The sequence below is a fragment of the Ostrea edulis genome, chromosome 7, assembly GCF_947568905.1.
Source record: "Ostrea edulis chromosome 7, xbOstEdul1.1, whole genome shotgun sequence".
NCBI classification, from domain to species: Eukaryota; Metazoa; Mollusca; class Bivalvia; order Ostreida; family Ostreidae; genus Ostrea; species Ostrea edulis.
Genome location: NC_079170.1, coordinates 48073355 through 48096740, shown reverse-complemented (window position 1 = coordinate 48096740; position 23386 = coordinate 48073355). Strand labels below are relative to the sequence as shown.

Below are 23386 nucleotides of genomic sequence, written 5' to 3'. Positions count from 1 at the left end.
AGCAATATAAAATAGATAGTTGGGGAAACGAGGACTTCTGGACACACCAGAGGTTGGATCAGGTGCCTAGGAGGAGTAAGCATCCCCTGTCGACCGGTCACACCCGCCGTGAGCCCTATATCGTGATCAAGTAAACGGAGCTATCAGTAGTGAACATCTGTGTGCCAACAGCGGCCTAACAATCATTATGAAATACGTCAGACAGCATTTGACCCAATGATAGGTTGTATTGACGAACTAGAGCATTATAACGACTGTAGAATTTGCGAAATGCAGACTTCAATCGAGACCGTTGAAACCCCTGTACCATCAACTTGTTTGTCGGTAGCTTACTTCCCCAAAAAACTGACAAGTTTACATGTAGAAAGCTCAGGTGCAAACCTCTCTAAGTTGAACCAATAGAGGATGCATTTAAGCAATAAGATATTTTAAAATCAATTTTAGTTTGCTAATTCAGTCATTAAACATGTAAAATTTGATCAATTTCGAACAATCATTTCGAATCATATAGATGTATTTCATATTGGGGATAATTTAGGACATATAGTTCCGGTTCTTATATTTACACATATTATATTTTCATAGTTTGAAAACATCAACTTTGAAAATGCCATTTTTTTTATTCAATTAGTAAATCACGGTATTGTATTGCACTGTTGAAAGTGAAATAAAAGTAATCTGCTTGATTTATTAGTAAAGATATGCTAGTACAGTAATGTTGTTCACACACGAGAAAATATTGAGTACGTTAGTAATTGACAATGATGCCTCAACCAAATGTTGAACGAAGAACATGAAATAAATTTGTATTGATCGTTGTAAACAAAGGAAAAGCGCTGGTCTACAGTTATGTTGAAGGTCCTGTATTCAGGGGTATTTCGCAATGTGTCATTTTCTCCAGTACGCAAGGAATTTCTTATTAGATAGGTTAGAGTAGTAAATAAATCGTGTATGTAAATGTTACACATTTGAAAAAGAATATTAATAATTTGTTCCACAATATTGAAATAATACAGTTTCTTTGGTAATAGCATTTCTACTCGCTCTTGTTAGGTACACCTTATCTTTTCGGAGATGCCCTGTTTGTGTGCGACACGATGTTTACAAGTACTGGAAAACAATTAGGGCAATACCCGGTAAAGACAAAACAGAAAATGTTCGTATGATGGATGTTCTTGATTAGAACAGCAAAATTCCAGATCATGAATCATAAATATTTGATTTTGTAAATGGGAAAGATGAGAAGTATAGTTTTGCTAACAACGAGTACCCATCAAAAAACAAAACAAAACAAAAGCCCTGCATTCAAGTATCGTTGGTAATGAAAAGAAATATAAACGGAATTCCAGAAAACTTTATGGTATCAGCTACTTTCTGATCATCCTTGTTGAGAAAAACAACATTCATTGAAATATGACGTGAAACACAAAATGATCTCGACAAAATATGCTATAATTGGTGCTGTATAACTGTTAAGGAAATGAACGATGAAATAGTAAAATTTGATTACAGAAGAAATTTTGCATGTCCACAAATTATCTTTTTTCGGAATAATGAACTTGCATATCTCTGGCAAACAATGCGTGATAAGAAAAACAATTTCTACAACTTAAGAAAAGTAATTCGAATTTACGACAACGCCTACAAAATGCATTTAAGGTGAAATGACACGCCTGGTAATTTTTCCTTTACCAATTTCTCATATAGCTATAAAAACATCTGTAATAACCCCAGATTTGTCGTTCTTTTTTCACAATTTTTAAAATGTATTCTGTATAGGAAATTGAATTTCATCAATTTTAAATTACATTCTCTAGAAATCCTCATTTTGTCTTTTGAAATATTCTTTTTTTACCATGTCTGAATAAAATACAACAAAACAATATTTTTAGACATCATGCGTTCTTAATCACTTCTGAAAAGTGTTTTTTATAACATCAAACTTCAATTTCTTGAAAACTGGCTGTTAAATCTGTATCAACATCTATAAATAGAAAATAAAGATGTATATCAATGATATGCAAAGGTCAAATTGAAAAAAAGTTTTTATACAGCCATCTATAAAAATTATTATAAAAATTTCTGGTTTAAAAAATTCCGGATGATTGAGTTATCTTTCCTAAAATAGCAAGACACGAAAATCCTGGAACTTTTTATAAGAAAATTATACATTTAGATTTTTTTCATTCAAAACCTTTAACTTTTTTCTCAGGTAAGTGGGAAACAACACGGATAGAAAAAAGTTTGCAATAATGATGCACGAATATACATTTTTTGACAATTTTATTGCAGACTGTATCAACAAATATCTTTAAAAAATGAACAAAGCATCTCCTCCCATTTTAGGATTCCTCACCAATATTTATTCTCTTAATTACCCATGGGTTTTTGTACATGGATCAGACACGAGAGGAAATGTGTCAGCCAGACTGGGAGTCGAAACCAGCACAGGCACCACTCTACCTCCTCGTTCTGAATTGTTTGCGGCGATAATTTCTCCGAGATGTGTGGATTCCCTGTGTATGCAATTCGATTCATGTAACTGTTTCACGCTTTTTGTAAGCTTTGGAGATTGGTCTCCTATTGTGTATGTTATTATGCGGGTAGAAGGCAAATATCTCAAGCTTACAAAGAACGTTTCAAAATGATCACATACATCGAAATTGGGATGGGATACACAGGGAAACCACACATTTCAGAGAAATTATTGCAAAGAAACCAACAGCAAAAACAACATTAACAAAAAACAAAAACCCAGAAGGGGTAGGTGGGTAGTAGCGTCCATACTTCAGGTGCCTAAGAAGATCAGAACGTCAATATATTCTGGCTACAAAACTATTGAAAATATTTTGTATATCCCACCTCTGGTGTGTCCAGGGGTCCATGTTTGCCCAACTATCTATTTTCTATTCCTTGTAGGAGTTATGAGATTGATCACTGTTTGTTATCTGTACCTTTCATGTAATACCAAACTACCTATTATAACAGGGATATTACCCGGAAGTACCCGAAGTTGTTACGAGATATCGACCATGACTCGAAAGAATGACAGAAAAATTGGAATAAGATCCCAAAATAAGATTTATTTATGACCCCAAAAAAGCATGATAACAAGAAGAAATGAAATGAAGAATCAAGTGGTTTACCTGAATTTATCAGTTGTTAGTAGAATTCTTATGCAAAGTTGAAATTGTGTCTGGTTACAAAAACCGAGACCGGCTGCGACAAGGCAGATAGATAGACAATGACCGGTGGCAGACGAATGTCCCCAGAGAAAATAGATTATGTTAGATATGCAATATGAAAGAGATAGGAGATGAATTTCATTATCTGTTCAATTGTAATGATGATGATCTAAAACAAACAAGAACATTATTCATGACAAGCTATTACTACAAAAACCCAATAATTATAAATTTGAACAACTTTTTGATACACAAAACAGAAGTAAATCAATCAGAAGTAAATAAATCATTCAATCAATCAATTGAAGTAAATTCATCAAAATCATTTCTGAGTTAGTGTGTTCTCCAGGTTACTCAATCTATCCGTGGACAACATTACATTCTTGTTTGTTTTTTCTACCCCCCCCCCATGTACTTTTACCCACGTCTTACATGTATATCTATATTATGTTCCTTTTGCTTACTTCTCTATACTGTGAATTAGCTGAAGAGAATGAAAATATTTGTCATTGCGAATGCTTTAACAACCGAGTTAACAGATCCTCAAAGCAGAGTTAAAGGTCGAAGAATATTCATAGTAAATCATTGATCAACAAGCAACATGAGGTATAGCTGACAGATTAAATTTCCGTCCGGTTTTCCACTTGATGATGGTACTTTGTAACACATCGACAGTTATAAAAGAGAGAGATAAGTCATCTCAAGGTTGTTAAACGTGCAGGACAATGTTTCACAATCATGTCGTATTGATGTGCTATTTTGTAGCTATATTCTCTAACAAAGCTAATTCATATGGATGCTCAATTGGGTAAGTAATCACATTAAAATGTTTCTTTAACACGGTATTATTTTTTAAGCGCATTTATTCTTGAACGAATGTGAATTTTTGAAAATCACACGCTTAATTACCTCTTATATGTTAATTGCGGAACCGTACGAAAAAATTGGGGGAAAATGTGGTTTATCCTAATTTACTTCCAGAGAGTTCTGCACCTTGTATGACATTTACAATTTAAAAAGTATAAATTACCCCAAATTTTATGTTGTTTTGAATTTTCATAATACCATTTTCTTTAAAAAAGCAATAAAACAGATAATAGTTATAATCTCCCTTACTTTTACGATTACAGACAATAATTTTTATTCAAATCATTGTGCCAGGCTCATACAGGGATATAAAATGTACAATCTGATTCACGTTGAAACATACGTCCGATATTCAGGAAAGATTTATAAGTGTACTTTCTGACCAAAAACACGCTTGGATGTATATTGTTTTTGTTTTATTTCCACGGTTTTAGATCTAGATGTATATTGTTTTTGTTTTATTTCCACGGTTTTAGATCTAGGTGTATATTGTTTTTGTTTTATTTCCACGGTTTTAGATCTAGATGTATATTATTTTTGTTTTATTTCCACGGTTTTAGATCTAGGTGTATATTATTTTTGTTTTATTTCCACGGTTTTAGATCTAGATGTATATTGTTTTTGTTTTATTTCCACGGTTTTAGATCTAGATGTATATTGTTTTTGTTTTATTTCCACGGTTTTAGATCTAGGTGTATATTATTTTTGTTTTATTTCCACGGTTTTAGATCTAGATGTATATTGTTTTTGTTTTATTTCCACGGTTTTAGATCTAGGTGTATATTGTTTTTGTTTTATTTCCACGGTTTTATATCTAGGTGTATATTGTTTTTGTTTTATTTCCACGGTTTTAGATCTAGGTGTATATTGTTTTTGTTTTATTTCCACGGTTTTAGATCTAGGTATGTTAACTTCATCTATAATCACTGTCAAATAAAAAAATTACCATATATTTCCGTATGATATCTTTTTACAGCCATATGCATCATCTATACGTGATGTCAAATCCTATTTTCAAAAACTTCAATCACAAGTAACGTGAAGAATTTAATAGGCGGTGTTGGTCATCGTGTGATCAAATCTCGTAGAGCCCCGAGAATCTTCATGGACATACATTTTTGATCATAACCGCAGCTCATATCTTAGTGGCTTTTCGCTTTATTATTTTACACTGGTATTCATATTCACTGCACACAATTATAGACACGAATTTTACTTGCATGTTGGACATTGATTTGATGAAGGCTTTGACCCGGAAAATAATGTAAGCCCCGATCTCTGAAATTATTAGTACATGAAGATAACACCAAAGTTTTATAGGGTATTCTGCGATTGAATAAGAGTTGGAAAGAATAGCTTTACCTTTTGTTATGTGGAGGGGACAAATGAATTTTGAATGGATTCACAATTGTGTTTACAGATAAATGTGTTAATGCTTGTAATGCTTAACCCATTGTACCTTCTACGTTAGAAATATTACAGAAGACGCACCAGGGTGTTGTGTTAATTTCTACAGAGTCAACAATTTTTGTCAAGGTACGTTTTTATTATCCGTCATCAAACAAGATGAAGTCTACAACGTATGCTGTGTGTTATAATATACTTTTTTAGTTCACTAATTATAGAATGTCGCCCTGGATTCATTGGATATAACTGTGAGTCTGCATGTCCTTACCCGTGGTACGGACAGATCTGTATATATAGGTGTCAGTGCCCGGAGTCTGAGTGTAACCACCAGTACGGATGTGCACCATTTACTTCCCCTGCACATAGAGGTAGTATTTTGAATTAAAGAATAACGTAATTAAATACTCGCATGATATGTTTTGTCTACAACATTGATCTGGAGATGGTATGATAATGATTCCTATGAATAATTATTGTAAACATTTAAATACAAGCGATGATTGCAAAAATGCGTTGAAAACATATCATTTTGGCACACTGTTTTTGCCTATAATAGCTCTAAAACGTCATTGTTATTTCGGATTTCAAACATTTCGGTGGAGCATCACTGAAGAGACATAATTTGTCGAAATGCGCATCTGGTGCATCAAAATTGGTACCGTATAAGTTTTAGATCATAGGATTTTCCCACGGCGTATATCAAACGTAAATTCACAAAACAAATAATTTTATGGTTTATAGGTTTTTTCTTTTTTGATTCAACTGTTTTCTTTCAATGAACGACAAAATAGATACAAGGGTCAGAATGCAAAAATAAGTATGGATAAAAAAAGAAAATTCATGATAAAATGATTTTTTGTAGTATTAATTAATACGTATAGTCATTTTAACAAATGGCTCAAACATCAACTGTCCACATTGATTTAGTTTAAATTTCTGTTGTCATGGTATTCTAATATCACAATGGAACTGTATAGTTCAAATTCATTATATTATCTAAACCTTACAGTGTGATCATAACATATATGTATGCATGCCAATTTCTATGAAACTCTATTGGGCTGATCCGTTCTATCAAATGAAAGGTGAAGATAACAAACAGTGATCAATCTCATTACCCCTATAAGCAATACAAAGTAGAGAGTTGGGCAAACAAATCAAATAACTTCACAGATGCATGGTATACTTGATTTATCATTCGTAATCTGTGGTTTATACTATCTAATAGAAATGAAAATTTATCTTTTACATTTGAAATATCAAATTTATTAAATGTAATATCACTTGTGAAATTGGCATGGCATACCCTAACGTAAAAAAGCATACGATTGAAATTAACATTCTGTTTTACAGGAATTTCAATGGATACCACCTCCTGGTCTAGTGACGGTTTGTATTAAATAAAAAGATAGATAGATAGAGAATATAGTAATAAATATTCAGAGAAAAATTTGAGCTGAATTAGCATTTCATTACTTGTAATATTCATGTAATATACACACCAGTTTAACGGACAAAATCGGAATGGTCACAAACGGGATGAAAACTAAGAATCCACTAATAATATCAGAGGTGGGATTATGAACCTAGGAGAAGTAAGTATCCCATGATGACCATGCACACACTTTATTATTCAACAGGGAATATTTACTTCTAGACACATCTTCCCAACTCTGGTGTGTCCAGGGGTCCGTTTTTGCCACACTTCTAATTTTGAATTATTTAGGGAAAGGTGCGAGATTGATCTTCACCTTTTCATTCACACGTTTTGTCTATACAATTAATCAACAGGTATGTCATTTTGAACAGTTATAATTCATATGAAATAGTTAGCTTATAATTAATCATTCTCCGTCTGATATTTGAAAACGTCTTACGAATTTTGCCATGGGATATTAAATATTGGTCTCTGAATTTGAACGAATATCCCCCTTATCTAAGTATATCGTAATTGGAGGATCAAATTCTTCCCAATTTCCCAAAATTAACTGCATGGGCCATATTTGCACCAAAGGAAACACTCACCCGAAATGGGGAAGGGCTACATTATCACAGTTAAAACTATGGTACCACATAATACCAACTATCAAAAAGTATTGTGGTTTTCTTTTTTTTTTTTTATTAAATACTAAAGTGAATGTAATCTGTTTTAGAAGCAACTTTCATGTCCTCGACGTCTACAATAAAAGTCAAAGAAAAAACAACGCAAGAAGGATTTGGTAACGATTTTTTTTCTGAATTAGATATACATCCGGTTACAATAATAGTAACATCCGGAACACTGATAAATCTGGTTTTGATGCTAATTATCATATGGGAGGTATGGAAATATCACAGATTTTTAGGTCTCCGTACGACGAATAATGTATCGTAGAGCATTCATGAGGTAAAGATTCACTAGGAAATTAATGAATTCATGGTTAATGAAAGTTTACCCGAAGATAACGAGATTACAGTTCAAAAAGATGTATTATTAAGTGGAAGGGAGACAAATGTAAAAACATATTCATATCATTGTAAAGAGAAAACTTTCTTCAAGAATTAAGACAAAGATGATGCATAATATCGTCTTAAAGGTCAACTGAAACGAAAAACCACTTTATTTATATTAAGTATTTATTTGCTTCATTTATATCATATAAAATGATTGTGCGGGTTTGTTTGGTTAATTTTGGTCAAATATACGCGATACGCACCGATAAAGATATCGCACTTGTGTCAGAGCGGAAAATGTTGTGGGAGTTACGCCCCTTGACACGAACCCGCCATATTGAAACTATAGACGCTGATCAGCAGGAGACAGAAACATCGAATAAACAACACGTAAATATGGTGTTATGTGCGGCCCCAAACTGCAATGTTCAATGTGGAAAGGGGATAGCAATGTTCAATTTCCCTACAGACACAAAGAATTGTGAAGTTTGGGTAAGAAAATTAAAAACAGTGGATTATTGGCCGTCGAAACACTCCAAGCTGTGCGAACGTCATTTTACAGAGGACTGTTTCGTAACTGAGCCGTCTAAGGCACGGTCTTTGGGCTACTCAAGACTACAACTAAAGAAAGAGGCAATTCCAACTGTCTTTAATTACACACCGTTACATGTACCTAAAGGCCAAAAACGGAAAACAGATTCAGACCCTCTCCTTCCAAAACAAAAAAGCAGAACCTCCAGAGCTGTGGAGAAAAGAGGAACCACGAAGGTATGTTTCAATATAGATTATATTAAACATATTGGCTATTTTATTGACATTAATCCAGTAATACTCGGTTCATTTTATTTGGTTTTTACACACAACCTCACCACCACGTAATTCTTTTAAAAGGACCAAAGCTTACTTTTATTACCCCCCCCCCCTTCCAGTCACACGAATCATTCTTCACCGAAACTTACTTTTATCAATTTGTTTGTAGGAGTTAGAAATTGATGAGAATGTACAAGTCATTCTTTCTCCACCTCCCCAATTCCAAGACAACCAAGAGTGTGCATCTACTGATGAGCCTGCCATTCACAATGACATTGGGACAGACACATATGAAATGGCTACACAAACCACATATGGATTGATTGTAAGATTTGTTGAGCTATATATGACATGAATTATAATATCTTATTTGTTTTAAACATATTACATGTAATTTGGTGTAAATCTAAATGGATACCTTGATTGAAACATAAAAACACACATCCATATATGCTAAAAAAATATACATGTGTCATGTGTGTATTAGAAATTGATTTGATAGTAATAAAATAGTTTATGAAAATCAGAATGACACATTCTTTGATAAACAATTATTTACTGCTAATGCTTTCTCCATGTCTACATGATTTTTCAGGCAGTTCATATATATATATATATATATATATATATATATATATATATATATATATATACATGTATATATATATATATATATATATATATATATATATATATATATATATCACATTATTAGTTATATAAAACTTAGAAACTATGTCTGGTTCATTTTGTGTGCTTTTAATTCAGAAACGCAGGCATGTCTCACTACAGACAGATATAAGAGTCGCTGTAACATCTACAGGTACCCACACAGAATTTGAGACAGACTGTTTACCTGTCAATCTGAACGAAAGCATGGACTTAATTTCCAGCCTCGAGTCAACAGAGTCAGAGTGGATCCCACAAGAGGAGGTGGACATGACAGAAAATGACGAAAACAATAATCCCCACGACATAACCGTACCACCACAAAATCACCAAAGCAGAAAATTTGTTGTTTTTGAAGAGCGTCTTGATCAGCTTTTGAACCAATGTGTTGCATGTGGACAAAAATGTGTAAATAACAAGACTGTTGTTGGGAGTATGCTGTCTGTGTCAAGAATATGTGTTTGTGGTGAAAGTTTTACATGGAAATCTCAACCTCTCATTGGATCAATGTCTGTTGGAAACCTTGTCCTGTCTGCTGCAATTCTGATAAGTGGGAACAGTATAGTTCAAAACTTGATGATGTTTAATCATGCGAACATAGTGTGCTTTTCGGAAAGGACATTTCATAATGTTCAACAAAGTTACTTGGATGCCCTTTTTGATAACATACGACGAGACAACACTGGTGTAGATGCTAGATGTTGTTCACCGGGGCATACAACCAAGTATGGATCATACAGTTTGATGGATCTTGAGCGGCAACAGATCCTTGATGTAAAATTGGTTCAGGTTGGTTTACATACAATAGCTATCGAGCACATACACCTTATAGATTCTAATTCATTTTCTTTAACAACCAAAGGCTTACAATATATGTAATATCAAATCAGTCATTTATATACCTGTTTTTGATATTTTACAATCTTATGAAGCTCTACCTTAAACTCCTCCCTTAAAAGCTCTCAAACGCATTTTCAAAAATTCCCCTTAAATATGAAATGGATACATTGTAAAGCCATGACCTCTATTAATATGATAGTGAATTATACATTTATTATTTAGTGAATAAACATGTGACTGGATTATTTATAATACTAGTAAATGACATGAACATGTATTGAATTGTTGTACATGTGACTGGATTATTTATAATACTAGTATATGACATGCACATGTATTGAATTGTTGTGATTTGTTATTATTTTGAATTATCAAATGCATAAATGATTGCGTATTTCAGATTATGCCATCGAATTGATGCAGGAAGCGATCAATGTGAAACAAGAATTTGGTTCCTACAGAAACTCCAGGGAGTTTATAGTGGATGTGATTGGTAATTCTCCTGCTCCGATTGCGAACTCCTACAAACATGTGTCAAAGTCTGATCTTCTTACCAGCCATGTCAGCCGCTTCAATAAGAACTGATGTTTTATTGTTTTTGAAATACAGTGTACATGCATGCGTCCATACAGTCTATTTTTGATGTCCATGGTTGTTTTTTTTAAATATACATGTTTGTAACTTTTAATTTTGTTGTCACTAGCCACTCAAGTGACCTATTGCATTTGGTTTGTGTTTGTCGTTGTGCATCAAGAATTGAACAATTTTAACTTTTCTTGATAACTACCATTCCAATACTTTTCAAATTCTGTATGAAGTATATTTTGGGTTTGTTGGACAAGACGAAAACTGCCAAAAATTGACTAATTTTAAAAATTCCTGTTCTCTACAACCTCACATTTGTAACATGTATAAGAATAACTGTAGGCATAGCAGAAAAGCCTCTACCAAAATTTTAAATTTCATTATTCCCTGGGTAGATAAATATGAAAATTAGAAAAATTGCTATATATTTCAAAGCTCTTGGGTCTAGTGATACTTTTAATTAAAACTCAGTAGACTTATGGGGCCTGTGGGCCTTTTGTGTTTAACCCAAATTAAATTAATGATGATTGATATACATATATGCACAATATAAAAACTGAACATCAAACCATGTTGTTGATATGTATTTTTATCAATTATGAAAAATGCATGAAAAATTTATCACATATATAAATCAAGAAGGGTATTTACATCCACAGTACTGTTGTGATGGAAAACAATTTCTAATTTTAGTCACAGCACAGGATGGAAGAACTTTCCGGTTGTTTTTCCCAAGCCGTTGCCAGATCCAACGAACGAATCTTCTGTACGCTAGATGTCTGTAAACTCTGTTTTAAAAAATAACAAAAATTTAGATTTTTCAAATATAATCTTAGCCAATAAGGGTGTGCAACTTCATCTGCAAAAAGAGGTAGGGTGTTGAATTTAGGAATAACGTAATAATATACACGCATAATATGTTTTGTCTACAATATTGAGCTGGAGATGGTATGATAATGATTCTTATGAATAATTGTTGTAAACATTTAAATACAAGCGATGATTGGAAAAATGCGTTTGAATCAAAAATAAACTTTAATGTATGCACATAATCTACACGGAAAACTATGCATATGATAGGATTTTCTTACGGCGTAAATTAAACGTAAATATACTAAACATATAATTTCATGGTTTATAGGTTTTTTCTTTGATTGCACTATTTTCTTTCATTGAACTTCAACATAGATACATGGGTCAGAATGCAAGAAATAGTATGGATACAAGAAGAAAATTCATGATGTTGATTTTAGTTTCAATTAATATGTACAGACTATTTCACAAATATGTTAAATATCGATTGTCCACATTGATTTAGTTTAATTATTATCGTCTTGGTATTATAATACCACAATGGAACTGTATAGTCCAAATTCATTATATTATCTACACTTTACAATGTGATCAAAACACATACATGGCAATTTCTATGAATCTGTATTGGGCTGATCAGTTCTATCAAATAAAATAAAATGATTTCTCACATGCATAACATACTTGATTTATCATTCGTAATCTATGATTTATATCATTTAATAGAAATAAAATTATCTTTTACATTTTAATTATCAAATTCATTAAATGTAATATCACTTGTGACATTGGCATGTCATATTGACATGTCATACCCTAACGTAAAGAGACATACGATTGAAATTAGCATTCTGTCTTACAGGAATTTCAAGGGATATGATCTCCTGGTCTAGTGACGGTTTGTATTAAGTAGATAGATAGCTAGATAGAGAATATAGTAATATATATTCAGATTGATATTTGAGTTGATTTAGCATTTCATTACTTGTAATAGTCATGTAATATGCACACCAATTTAACGGACAAATCGATATGGTCACAAACAGGATTGAAATTAAACGCGAAAGGAAAAAATGATTACAAACGAATATAATTTACAATTTGTCTGAAGATAAAGGAAGACAAACAGTCTGGGAGTATAAGGAAATAAATAAAAGTCTTCCAAGAGACGAGTGTTAGAAACTAATTGACATCCACTTCATCGATTAGACATTTTAACGGCAAACATAATAGATGTATATAATGGTCTTTCTATTTTGTATCGATTAAAGTTTGTTTCTGGGATGATTAAACCTCAAACAAAATCAGAAATAACAGTTAAATATGACCATCTTTTAACTATGTATAAAATTCTATGAATGACCATATTCAAGGAATAGTTCAAGCAAGCATAAGAAATCGAAGCTACCATGTCAATGTGAGTATTGATTCATATACTAGACACAAATTTTTCGAAGTTGAGTAAAAAAAGCCCACATGAAGTTATACTATAATTACTGTGTTAAGAATCACTGAATGGAAATCAACCTACACGTACAGGCCAAAAATACTGTAAGTATAAAAATGATCGTGAAGTTAAATTATCATAACTCTTTTTGATTTCAATTGGTGTCAACCACACAATATCTCATAGTCTTTTAGCTGTAGAACTGTAGCTCTCTGAAAAAAATATTGGAACATATCAGAGATCTCTGATTTGTTCCAATTTTTTTTTAGAGAGCTACATTTCTGTTGCTAATAGTCTTTGTGACTGTGTGAATAGTCTTGTAATGTAAATCAAACTCATTTCATTACATCGATATGATTTTAGGTACCTCCATCATTGTTTAAGTAGCTCATGGTCCCATAGAATTTTTCAACTAAATATGCCATTATATGTAGCATAAACAATGAATGTGTTGCAAAAGAAAAGTACTGTTCCTATGGGGATGCTGTAGTTCAGAACAAACAGAACTCTTTATTTCAACTTTCTTTTATGTGTTGCTGTATATGTTACTAAAACTGTCATGTTAATTCCTATTATTTCACATGTGTTTAGCTTTTTGTTATGATCACTTTGTTCAGGTAGTCACATGTAAGCATCGTACGCTTTCAAATGTTCTGTTTTTATTTAACTTAATATCGTACATCTTCTCTCCTATAACTTGTGAAATGACCTCTTGTCAAAATGTACTGTATAGATATCTATATTAAGATGTAGGGCCGAGACCAGTTCTTTCTCTCAGAGAATGGACAGTTTGAGTCTTATATCCTACTTAAAACATTGTATCTTTTGTTCTAAGAATGGACAGTCTCAGGTAAACCCAAACACAATGATAATTATGAATATAGGTATTTTTGAATAGTCTGACAATATAACCAGTCTTGCGTAGAAGTCTGTTTCTTTTGTTTACTTATTGGACAGTGTCAGGTAAGTAGTCTTGTACTGCAGGTTTTATATTCACTCACTCTATAGTACTGAGCCATCCTCTGATGGGGAGAGCATTTTCATTGCACAATCAAAATTTAAGGATTTTAATGAAGGTGCTGCAAATATTATCTTAATGAGCGTTATATTCTGGATATGGAGAGTGAGAAAGTTATGGAGCCAAATTTTGATATGAAAAGCATTGTGTTTTCGAATATTTGGATGAGGAAATATTTAACGCCAGCCCAAAGATCCCATTACGCCCATCTCACGAAATGAAATTATTCATGAAAGCGAAAATAATAATTCAGAATTAGGGTATGCTAATAAAGAAATCATAAAAAGGCGTTGTGAAGAAGTTTTGGAATGTGTCTCTGAATCCAGCGAAATTCAAATACAGTACTGAAATATGTCTTCAAATTTAAGTTTTGATGCGACATAATAATGGCCAATGGAATTTTAAAAATTGTGAATCTTAAAGTTGAAGCAGAGAATTCTACTAAGGGGAATATCGTTTTAAGTGTTTCAGTGATTTTTCCGATATCTGTGTGGATTCTTACTTGTAGGGACTATAGAATTAAATTTGTATCTCTTTGACAAACGTATTATCTTTCTTTTGTTTTTATCCTACTTGTAGATTAAGTTATTGGGTTTACCTGGCACTGTCCAATAAGTTGACAACAGCAATTGTCAACTTATTGAACACCTGCAGTTAATCTTTTCACTGTACAAGTGAACTTTCTTCTATATAAAAGTCTAAAAAGACAAAGGATTGCGTAACAAAAATGTTTTAGTGTTCAAAATATCAAAGAGAGGAACGAACAGGAAGCATTTTGTGAACACGGACTCATGGACATACCAGTGGTGAGATAAGATGCCTAAGAGGATGATGCATAACCTGTTGACCGATCACTATCGCCATGAACCCTAAATCTTGATTAGGTAAATGAAGCAATCCGTACTCAAAATAAATTTGTAAAGAACGTCCAAACAATCGGTATGCAATTGACCCAATGATAAGTTATTTTGGCAAACTATATTATATCGACGATAGAATTTGCAAATAAACGACTTTAAACGAGGTTGGTGAAACCCCTGCACCATCAACTTATTTGCCAGTAGCCTGTCTTGATTTAAAAACTGATCATACGCATACGTAGAATATGCTCTGGTGTTTCATGTTCTTTTGAAAGGACAGCTGGAGTATAAGAATCGTTACCAAATTAATGCTAAATTCGTTTACAATACAGTTCTAATAATGAGCATTACAAAGACAATGTTGGTAAAAGTTTTGTCAGCACGGAAATAAAACATTTTCCTGATGTAAGCTCTCTAATTATTTAATCACTTCTGATTTACTAAACACAGAAGTATAGATGGTTTTGATGTGCCTAATGCGGGTTTTCAATATTCCTCATATACTTTTAATCCATTCCGACAAAGTATCAATTTCTTTGTTTTCAGTTTTAGCTCAATCCATAATAGAGATGAAGTTTTGCCGTCAATTGAAAGACTGAGGTTTTTTTAAATTTAGGAACTTTTAAAATCAGTGATTTGAGGTCCTCATTTTTAACTATATGAACGGGTGTTACTGGTCAACGAGGGATTATTACTAATCCTAGTCATCTGATCATACTGCTGGTATGTCTAGGGACCACGTTTGCCCTACCCTGAATTTCGTATTCTGTATGGAATCTATGAGGTTGATCACTGTTCGTTAGCGCATTATCTTCATTTTCATGCCGTGGTGGCCGAGAGGTTAGAGCGTTGTCGCCGCATTTTTCATTCAACTGATATGATTATCAGTACTGCTAAAATGTTATTTATCTTGGTTAACGAAATTTTGTAAAGCATTGACCTTCTATAAAAATGGAGTATCAGAAAAAGGTGTTTTCCATTTTTGTAGAATAGACGTGCTCTATTGCTCGTTTTTGAATCGCCCATCATTTATTGCTGAAAACAAATATACTCATTTCATGGATATAATATATATATATATATATATATATATATCTCGAAGAAAAAAGCTTTTAAACAGCTTATTAAGAAACATATTGTAAAGATTGTTGGTTCAAAAATTCCTGATGGAAGAGTTATCCTTCCTAAAATAAAATACCTCCTACGGATCCCTATTTAGGATTCCTCACCAATATTGATACTCCTAGCTACCCATGGTTATTGTGCAGGGATCAGACACGAATTGAAATGTTTCAGCCAGACTGAAAGTTGAAATCGGGAGATTAAGGGATTCTTGCGAATGCCTCTGACAACTGCGTTAACCGATTATCGAAGAAACGTTTTCATTTGACAATAGATCGAAGGATATTCATAGTAAATTATCAACATGCAGCATGAGGTATAGCTGACTGTTTACGTCCTGTTTTTCACTCAATGATGGTACTTTGTAACACAGCGACAATTTTATAAGAGTGGATAGGTCATCTCAAGGTTGTTAAACGTGCAGCACAATGTTTCCCAATGATGTCGTATTGATATGCTATTTTGTAGCTATATTCTCTGGGAAGGCTAATTCATATGGATGCTCAAGAGGGTAAGTAGTCAGATCAAAAAGCTTCTTTAATGCGGTATTATTTTTGAAGCTCGATTATTAAACCTTGTTATTTTTCAAAGATCACATGCTTGTCTCTTATATGTTGATTGTATAACTGTGATGTATTTGGGGAACAAATATGGTTCATCCCAATTTACTGCCAGAGAGCTACAGATATGCAAAGACATTAGAATATATTTATACTATCCTGTGCGTGATCTTCGCCGCATGACATTTTCTTAAATCTATTATTTTTATGATTGTACCTACATGTTGTATATAGTTCTGGGCATTTCACACTATTAATAAGTATAAATTACCCAAAATGATTATGTTGTACAGAATTGACATGAAGTAAAATAATTTCCTTTACCAAATCAAAAAGAGAATATGTATAATCTCCCATAGTTTTACAATAACAGACAATGACTGTTATCCAATTCATTGTGCAAGGCTCCGGGATAGAAAATGTACAATCTGATTCAACTAGAAGCATTGATCCGATATTTAGGAAAGATTCATATGTTTACTTTCTGACAAAAACACATACATGGATGTATATCTTTATTTATTTCCCTAGGAACAAGTATATCTAATTATGATACATATACACATACATATATGATATATGCATTTATAATAACCGTATAAGATGAAATTAACATACAGTCCATGATTTTTTTTCAACCATATCATTGCTTGTACGAAGTGTTGTCAAATTCAATTTTCGAAAAATAAGAAATAACATTGAAAATTTAATGGGCTGTGTTGATCATCGTGTGATCAAATCCCCTGAACTCGACGAGAGTGTTCATAGAAATGCTTTTGATCTTTGATCATAAACCCAGTTCATTTCTTAGTGGTTTTTGGCTTTATTATTCTGAACTTCTATTTATATTCATTGCACACAGCCGTGTAACCGAATTTACATAGAATATTGTACATCAATTTGATGATAGATTTGATCCGGAAAATAATGTAAGCCCTAACCTTTGGAATCACCAGTACAGGAAGATAACACCAAAGTCTGAATTTTTATATCAGATATATTGCGATTCGATTGGAGTTGAAAAAAAAAATAATTTTACGCTTTCTAATGTGGTAGGCACGAGTATATATCAGTGAATTTTGAATGACTCCACAACTGGGTTTACAGATAAATATTTTAATGCTTGTAATGCTTAACCCCTTGTACTTTCTACATTAGAACTATTACAGAAGAAGAACCAGAATGCTGTTATAATTTTTACAGAGTCAACAACTTCTGTAAACGTACGTTCGTATTCTCCATCATGAAACACGATGAAGTTTGCAGTATATCATGTGTGTTATACTGTACTTTATCATTTCACTAATTATAGAATGTCTCCCTGGATTTTACGGACATAACTGTGTGCGTGTATGTCGTTACCCGTATTACGGACAGCACTGTATGTATATGTGTCGGTGCCCGGAGTCTGAGTGTAACCACCAGTACGGATGTGAACCATCTACTTCGTCTGCATATACAGGTAAGAATTTGAATCAAAGAATGACGTAACTTCATACTTGTATAATTTGTTTTAGTTGTCCAGAATATTGATCTGGAGATGGTGTAATAATAATTTATATGTATAATTACTGAAAACATTTAAATACAAGGGGGGACTGCAAAAATACGTAAAAAAACAAAACAAAACAAGAATAAACGTTAATGGATACACAAAATATACAAGTTAAACTATCCTTATCATAGGATATTCCCGCAGTTTGAATCATACATACATACACTAAATATATAATTCCATTGAAATGTGGTGGTGACTTTGATTGCACTATTTTCTGTCGTCTAACGCCAATAATCATAATATATGTACACACGAGTTTAAGGTACAGAAATTGAAGTGGTCGCAAATAGAAAAAAAAAATCAAAGCGACAGGAAGAAAGGATTAAAAACGAATATAATTTACAATTTTTCTGAAGACAAACGAAGACAAATAGTCTGGGGGTACAATGAATAAATAAAATCCTTCCAGGAGACAGTGCAGAATATTTTCAATTTGACATAAAATAATGGGGGTTATCCTTATCCAATCTGGATAGGCATCGTTACTTCGTGAAAATTTTGCGAAATATTTCGGTATTTTCATTTACCTGTATTAGAGCGGGTTTAAATCTCCAATATTTCTTCTCTAAACAGCGCAAGTGATCTAGATTTTTCTTTTTCTTTTTCTTTTGTCGAGAGCAGACATACAAAAAATAATAATACCAATCTACTGTCTTCTTCAAGTTTAAGGCTGAAAATATATATGAAAGGTGAAGAACAACGAACAATGATCAATCTCATAACTCCTATATGCAATACAAAATAGAGAGTTTGGCAAACACGGACCGCCTAGGAGGAGCAAGTACCCCCCGTCGACCGGTCACACCCACCGTGAACCCTATATCTTATATTTATACTTCGCGCACCTCGGAATTCGAAATATTACAGGACAGGAGTTGTTGATTCAGTAGCGAAAGCAACGGGTATTGACACAGACGGCGACTGGTGCAACGCCGCCGCCATATTGGATATGCAGCGTGCGCCCGAGAACAGGAAATAACTTTTTAGTTAACAAACTTGGTATCCGCCATTATATCTGTCGATGAAATTTAAATTAGTTCTGCCGACATATAGGGTTAGAAAGCGAAAATGTAAGAACTTGTTTGATTTTGCTAGATTTACTGGATATACACAAACTACTTCCACTTCATCGATTTAACACTTTAAGGTAAACATATTATATCATGCCTTTTTTTATTTTGTATTGGCTAAATTTCGTTTCTTGGACAAGGAAACCTCAAATAAAATATGAAATAGCAATTAAGTATGCCCATGTCTTTAAATTTGTGTACGATTCTACAAATGGCCACGTTCAAGGTAAAGTTCAAGGCAGCATGAGAGATCGAAGCTACCTAATCAATGTAAGTACCAATTTATATACTAAACACGACGTTTTTGAGGTCGAGTAAAAAATCATATAAATTTCAATCAAGTTATACTAAATTACTGACCATGGAAATTGAATGTTAAGAATCACTGCATGAATGTCAACATAGACCGGCCAAAAATTAATATAAAAATGATTGAGAAGTTAATTATCTAAACCCTTTTTCAGATTTCATATGGTGGCAACCAAACAATATCTAATGTTTTTCTTACTTGGCTATAGGTTTTCAATGTTATAGATATTATCATAAAATATTATCTTTCTAAACCCTTCTCATTATGCCTATTAATGTTCTTGAAAAAAATCTTGAACATTTAACTCGGCATTTTACATTTATAGATACAACAGAGAATGTAATGACATTGAATAGATCTATTTTTGTTATCTATGTTAAGGTATCAACATGTAAGCAAGACTGATGCCAGGGCATCGTGGGTACAGCATCCAAAAAGTGCACTGCCAAAAACAACTAAACTAATGGAGGAGTTATTTCCAGCTCCACCTAAGTTAGCAAATTTTTCATTAATCTGATATCGTTATTGTACATGTATAGTTGTAAAGAATCAACTATATATTGGTAATAATGTATGTGATGAAACGGATTTATATTCATCAATAAATTTGCTTGCGATCTCATCATTTTTTGTCAAAACGGATAACATACAATTGTTGAAGACATAGTTTGATATTTCAGAGGAAGGAATAAAACACGTTTAACAATTATGTAGATTTATTGATATAAGTACATATAACATATCCACATGTCGTTATAATTCATCAAATAATAACGTGGTATGCAATTTCAATAATTTCAATTATATAGGTACCAGAGATAACAATACAGTAGAGAAATAATCATTTGTGGTCATCATAGTTTGATTCAGTGCCTGCAGTATTGGGACAAAACAGGTATACATTTTGTATATATTTCAATATTAGTACTCACAATATGTATTTATATGTTTATTGACTAAAGGCTTGTCAAGTAAAGTATTCTCATTTTAGTACATCTATATAATTTCAGGTATCTCCATCATTGTTTAAGCAGCCCATGGCCTCATACAATTTGTTAACTAGAAATACCATTATTTGGAGTATAAACAATGAATGTGTTGCAAAAGAAAAGTACTGTTTCTATGGAAATGCTGTAGTTTCAGAAACAGACAGAACTCTTTATTTTAACTTTCTTCTATTTGTTGCTGTATATGTTACCAAAAAATGTCATGTTAATTCGTGTTATGTCACATGCAAGGTGAAGATTACGAACAGTGATCAATCTCATAACTCCTACAAGCAATACAAAATAGATAGATGGGCAAACACGGACCCCTGGACACACCAGAGGTGGAATCAGGTGCCTAGGAGGAGTAAGCATCCCCTGTTGACCGGTCACACCCGCCGTGAGCCCCATATCCTGATCAGGTAAACGGAGTTATCTGCAGTCAAAATCAGTGTGCCAAGAACGGCTTAACAATCGGTATGAAACACGTCAGACAGCATTTGACCCAATGCGAGGTTGTATTGACGAACTAGATCGTTATAACGACCATATAATTTGCGAAATGCTGACTTCAATCGAGACTGTTGAAATCCCTGTACCATCAACTTGTTTGTCAGTAGCTTACCTCGATTTAAAAACTATGTGTTTAGCTTTTTGTAATGATCACTTTTTTGAGGTAGTCGCTTGTAAGCATCATACGCTATAGAATGTTCTGTTTTTATTTGACTTAATATCGTACATCCTCTCTCCTGTAGGTTATAAAAAAGATCTCTGTCTTGTACTGTATAGATATTTATATTAAGATGTTACCCTAAATTTGTTTTGTTTGAATTCGGAGTTTAATGACGATAGAAGGAAATAAAAACAGTTATAGTTAATGTTGATATATGTGTTTTGTTTGCTTTTTCTTTTATTCAGGAAGAGTTGTAATCAAATTAGTATATGGTTATTCTTACGTTCCGTAGATCTGAGGTCCACATTTTTGTTTTTATGTTTATCTAGTATGAATCGTGTTGTGTTAAAGACACTATATATATTGTTATAAATATAAGTTTGTGTCTAGGTAAGTATTTAGAATATGTATTTATATAGGTATGTATTTAACTAATTAAATGATTGAATTGGGTTGCTTATATTGTGTTGACACCACGAAAAAATGGACGTTTTGCGAGTAAATCGTAAGCAAAACAAAAAGGTCAAGTTGAAAACACTGTAATTGGATAACACGCACTATAACACAATTATTCTTTTTAATTTCATACTTCCCCTTCAATGTAGAAATCAAAAGTATACTTCCCCGAAACTGACAATGTTACATGTACAAACTTCAGGTGGAAACCCCTCTAAGTTGAACGAATAGAGGATGCATTTAAGGAATACGATATTTTATATTCAATTTTAGTTTGATTATTCAATCATTAAACATGTAAAAAATGATCATATCTCTAAAAATTATTTTGAATCGTATACATGTATATCATATTGGGGATGATTTAGGACATATAGTTCCGGTTCTTATATTTACACATATTATATTTTCATAGTTTGAAAATATCAACTTTGAAAATGCCATTTTATATTCAAGTGATAAATAACGGTATTGTATTGTACTGTTGAAAATGGAATAAAAGTAATCTGCTTGATTTATTAGTAAAGATAAACTAATAGAGAAATCTTGTTCACACACGAAAAAATATTGCGTACGTTAACAAAAGACAATGATGCCTCAACCGAATGTTGAAAGAAGAAAATTAAATAAATTTGTGTTCATCGTTGTAAATAAAGGAAAAGCACTGGTTTATAGAAATGTTGAAGGTCCTGTATTCAGGGGTATTTTCACCTTGTGTAATCTTCACCAGTACGCAAGGGATTTCCTATTAGGTAGTTTAGAGTAGTAAATAAATCGTGTATGGAAATGTTACACATTTGAATAAAAATATTGATAATTAGATCCACAATATTGTAATAATATAATTTCTGTGGTAATTGCTTTGCTACTCGCTCTTGTTGGGTACACCTTATTTTTCCGCAGACGCTTTGTTATTGATTATGTTTGTGAGTAAAACGACATTTACAAGCACTGCAAAACAATCAGGGTAATGCGCTGTAAAGACATATAGAATATGTTCGTATAAAGACATTGAAGAAATGCTGGTATGATGGATGTTCTTGGTGAGAACAGCAAAATTCCTGATCATGAATTATAAATATTTGATGTTGAAATTGGGAAGGATGAGAAGTATAGTGTTGCTAAAAACGCGTACCCGTCAAAACACAAAATAAAACAAAAGTCAGCATTCAAGTATCGTTGATAATGAAAAGAAATATAAATGGAATTCCACAAAACTTTATGTTCTCAGCTTCTGTCTGATCATCCTTTTTGGAAATAGTAAGATCGATTGAAATATGGCGTGAAACACAAAATGATCTCGACAAAATATGCCATAATTTGTGCTGTATAACTGTCAAGGAAATAGACGATAAAATAGTAAAATTTGATATAGGGCTCACGGCGGGTGTGACCGGTCGACAGGGAATGCTTACTCCTCCTAAGCACCTGATCCCACCTCTGGTGTGTGCAGGGGTCCGTGTTTGCCCAACAATTTATTTTGTATTGCTTATGGGATTGATGAGATTGATCACTGTTCATTATCTTCACCTTTCATTGAACACCCCATTCACATAAAAAATTTCGCATGCACAAATTATTTTTGGAATAATGAACTTACTTATCTTTGCCGAACAATGGATGATAAGGAAAAGCAATTTCTAAAATTTAAAAGAAAAGTCATTCGAATTTACGACAACGCCTACAAACTGCATTTAAGGTGGAATGACACACCTGG

General features: G+C 32.8%; 3 protein-coding genes across 5 annotated transcripts; all 3 read left to right on the top strand.

Moving 5' to 3' along the window:
* Positions 1 to 8102: 8102 nt before the first annotated feature.
* On the top strand, positions 8103 to 8771 carry LOC130048202 (THAP domain-containing protein 5-like). The gene has a single exon (XM_056144602.1). The coding sequence runs from the start codon at positions 8103 to 8105 to the stop codon at positions 8769 to 8771; it is 669 nt and encodes a 222-aa protein (XP_056000577.1).
* Positions 8772 to 8802: 31 nt separating this feature from the next.
* LOC130048201 (uncharacterized) lies at positions 8803 to 12787 on the top strand. The gene is made up of 3 exons (XM_056144601.1): positions 8803 to 9027; positions 9471 to 10160; positions 10612 to 12787. The coding sequence occupies exons 1-3, from the start codon at positions 8998 to 9000 to the stop codon at positions 10627 to 10629; spliced, it is 738 nt and encodes a 245-aa protein (XP_056000576.1). The 5' UTR covers positions 8803 to 8997; the 3' UTR covers positions 10630 to 12787.
* A 1899-nt stretch (positions 12788 to 14686) lies between these two features.
* LOC125655063 (cell death abnormality protein 1-like) lies at positions 14687 to 21665 on the top strand. 3 transcript variants are annotated; one of them, XR_008797051.1, is made up of 8 exons: positions 14694 to 16567; positions 17775 to 17839; positions 17929 to 18078; positions 19270 to 19321; positions 19471 to 19514; positions 19936 to 20046; positions 20364 to 20449; positions 20565 to 21665. XR_008797051.1 is itself a non-coding variant. In XM_048885216.2 (7 exons), exons 1-6 carry the CDS (start codon positions 16485 to 16487, stop codon positions 20374 to 20376), a joined length of 474 nt encoding a protein of 157 aa, XP_048741173.2. In that variant the 5' UTR covers positions 14687 to 16484; the 3' UTR covers positions 20377 to 20449; positions 20565 to 21665. The 3 variants fall into 3 exon arrangements, 1 of the variants encoding a protein (XP_048741173.2); XM_048885216.2 differs by lacking the exon at positions 19471 to 19514 and having other exon boundaries at positions 14687 to 16567; XR_008797052.1 differs by having other exon boundaries at positions 14693 to 16567; positions 19270 to 19514.
* Positions 21666 to 23386: the final 1721 nt, after the last annotated feature.

Bases quoted from the DNA above. Each gene is read 5' to 3' on its own strand.
- LOC125655063 (XM_048885216.2), top strand. From the start codon at position 16,485: ATGTTTCCCAATGATGTCGTATTGATATGCTATTTTGTAGCTATATTC. The intron at 17,840-17,928 runs GTACGTTCGTAT...CACTAATTATAG, and splicing joins AGTCAACAACTTCTGTAAAC to AATGTCTCCCTGGATTTTAC. The intron at 18,079-19,269 runs GTAAGAATTTGA...TGATTTTGCTAG, and splicing joins TACTTCGTCTGCATATACAG to ATTTACTGGATATACACAAA.
- LOC130048202 (XM_056144602.1), top strand. From the start codon at position 8,103: ATGATTGTGCGGGTTTGTTTGGTTAATTTTGGTCAAATATACGCGATA.
- LOC130048201 (XM_056144601.1), top strand. From the start codon at position 8,998: ATGGCTACACAAACCACATATGGATTGATT. The intron at 9,028-9,470 runs GTAAGATTTGTT...CTTTTAATTCAG, and splicing joins AAACCACATATGGATTGATT to AAACGCAGGCATGTCTCACT.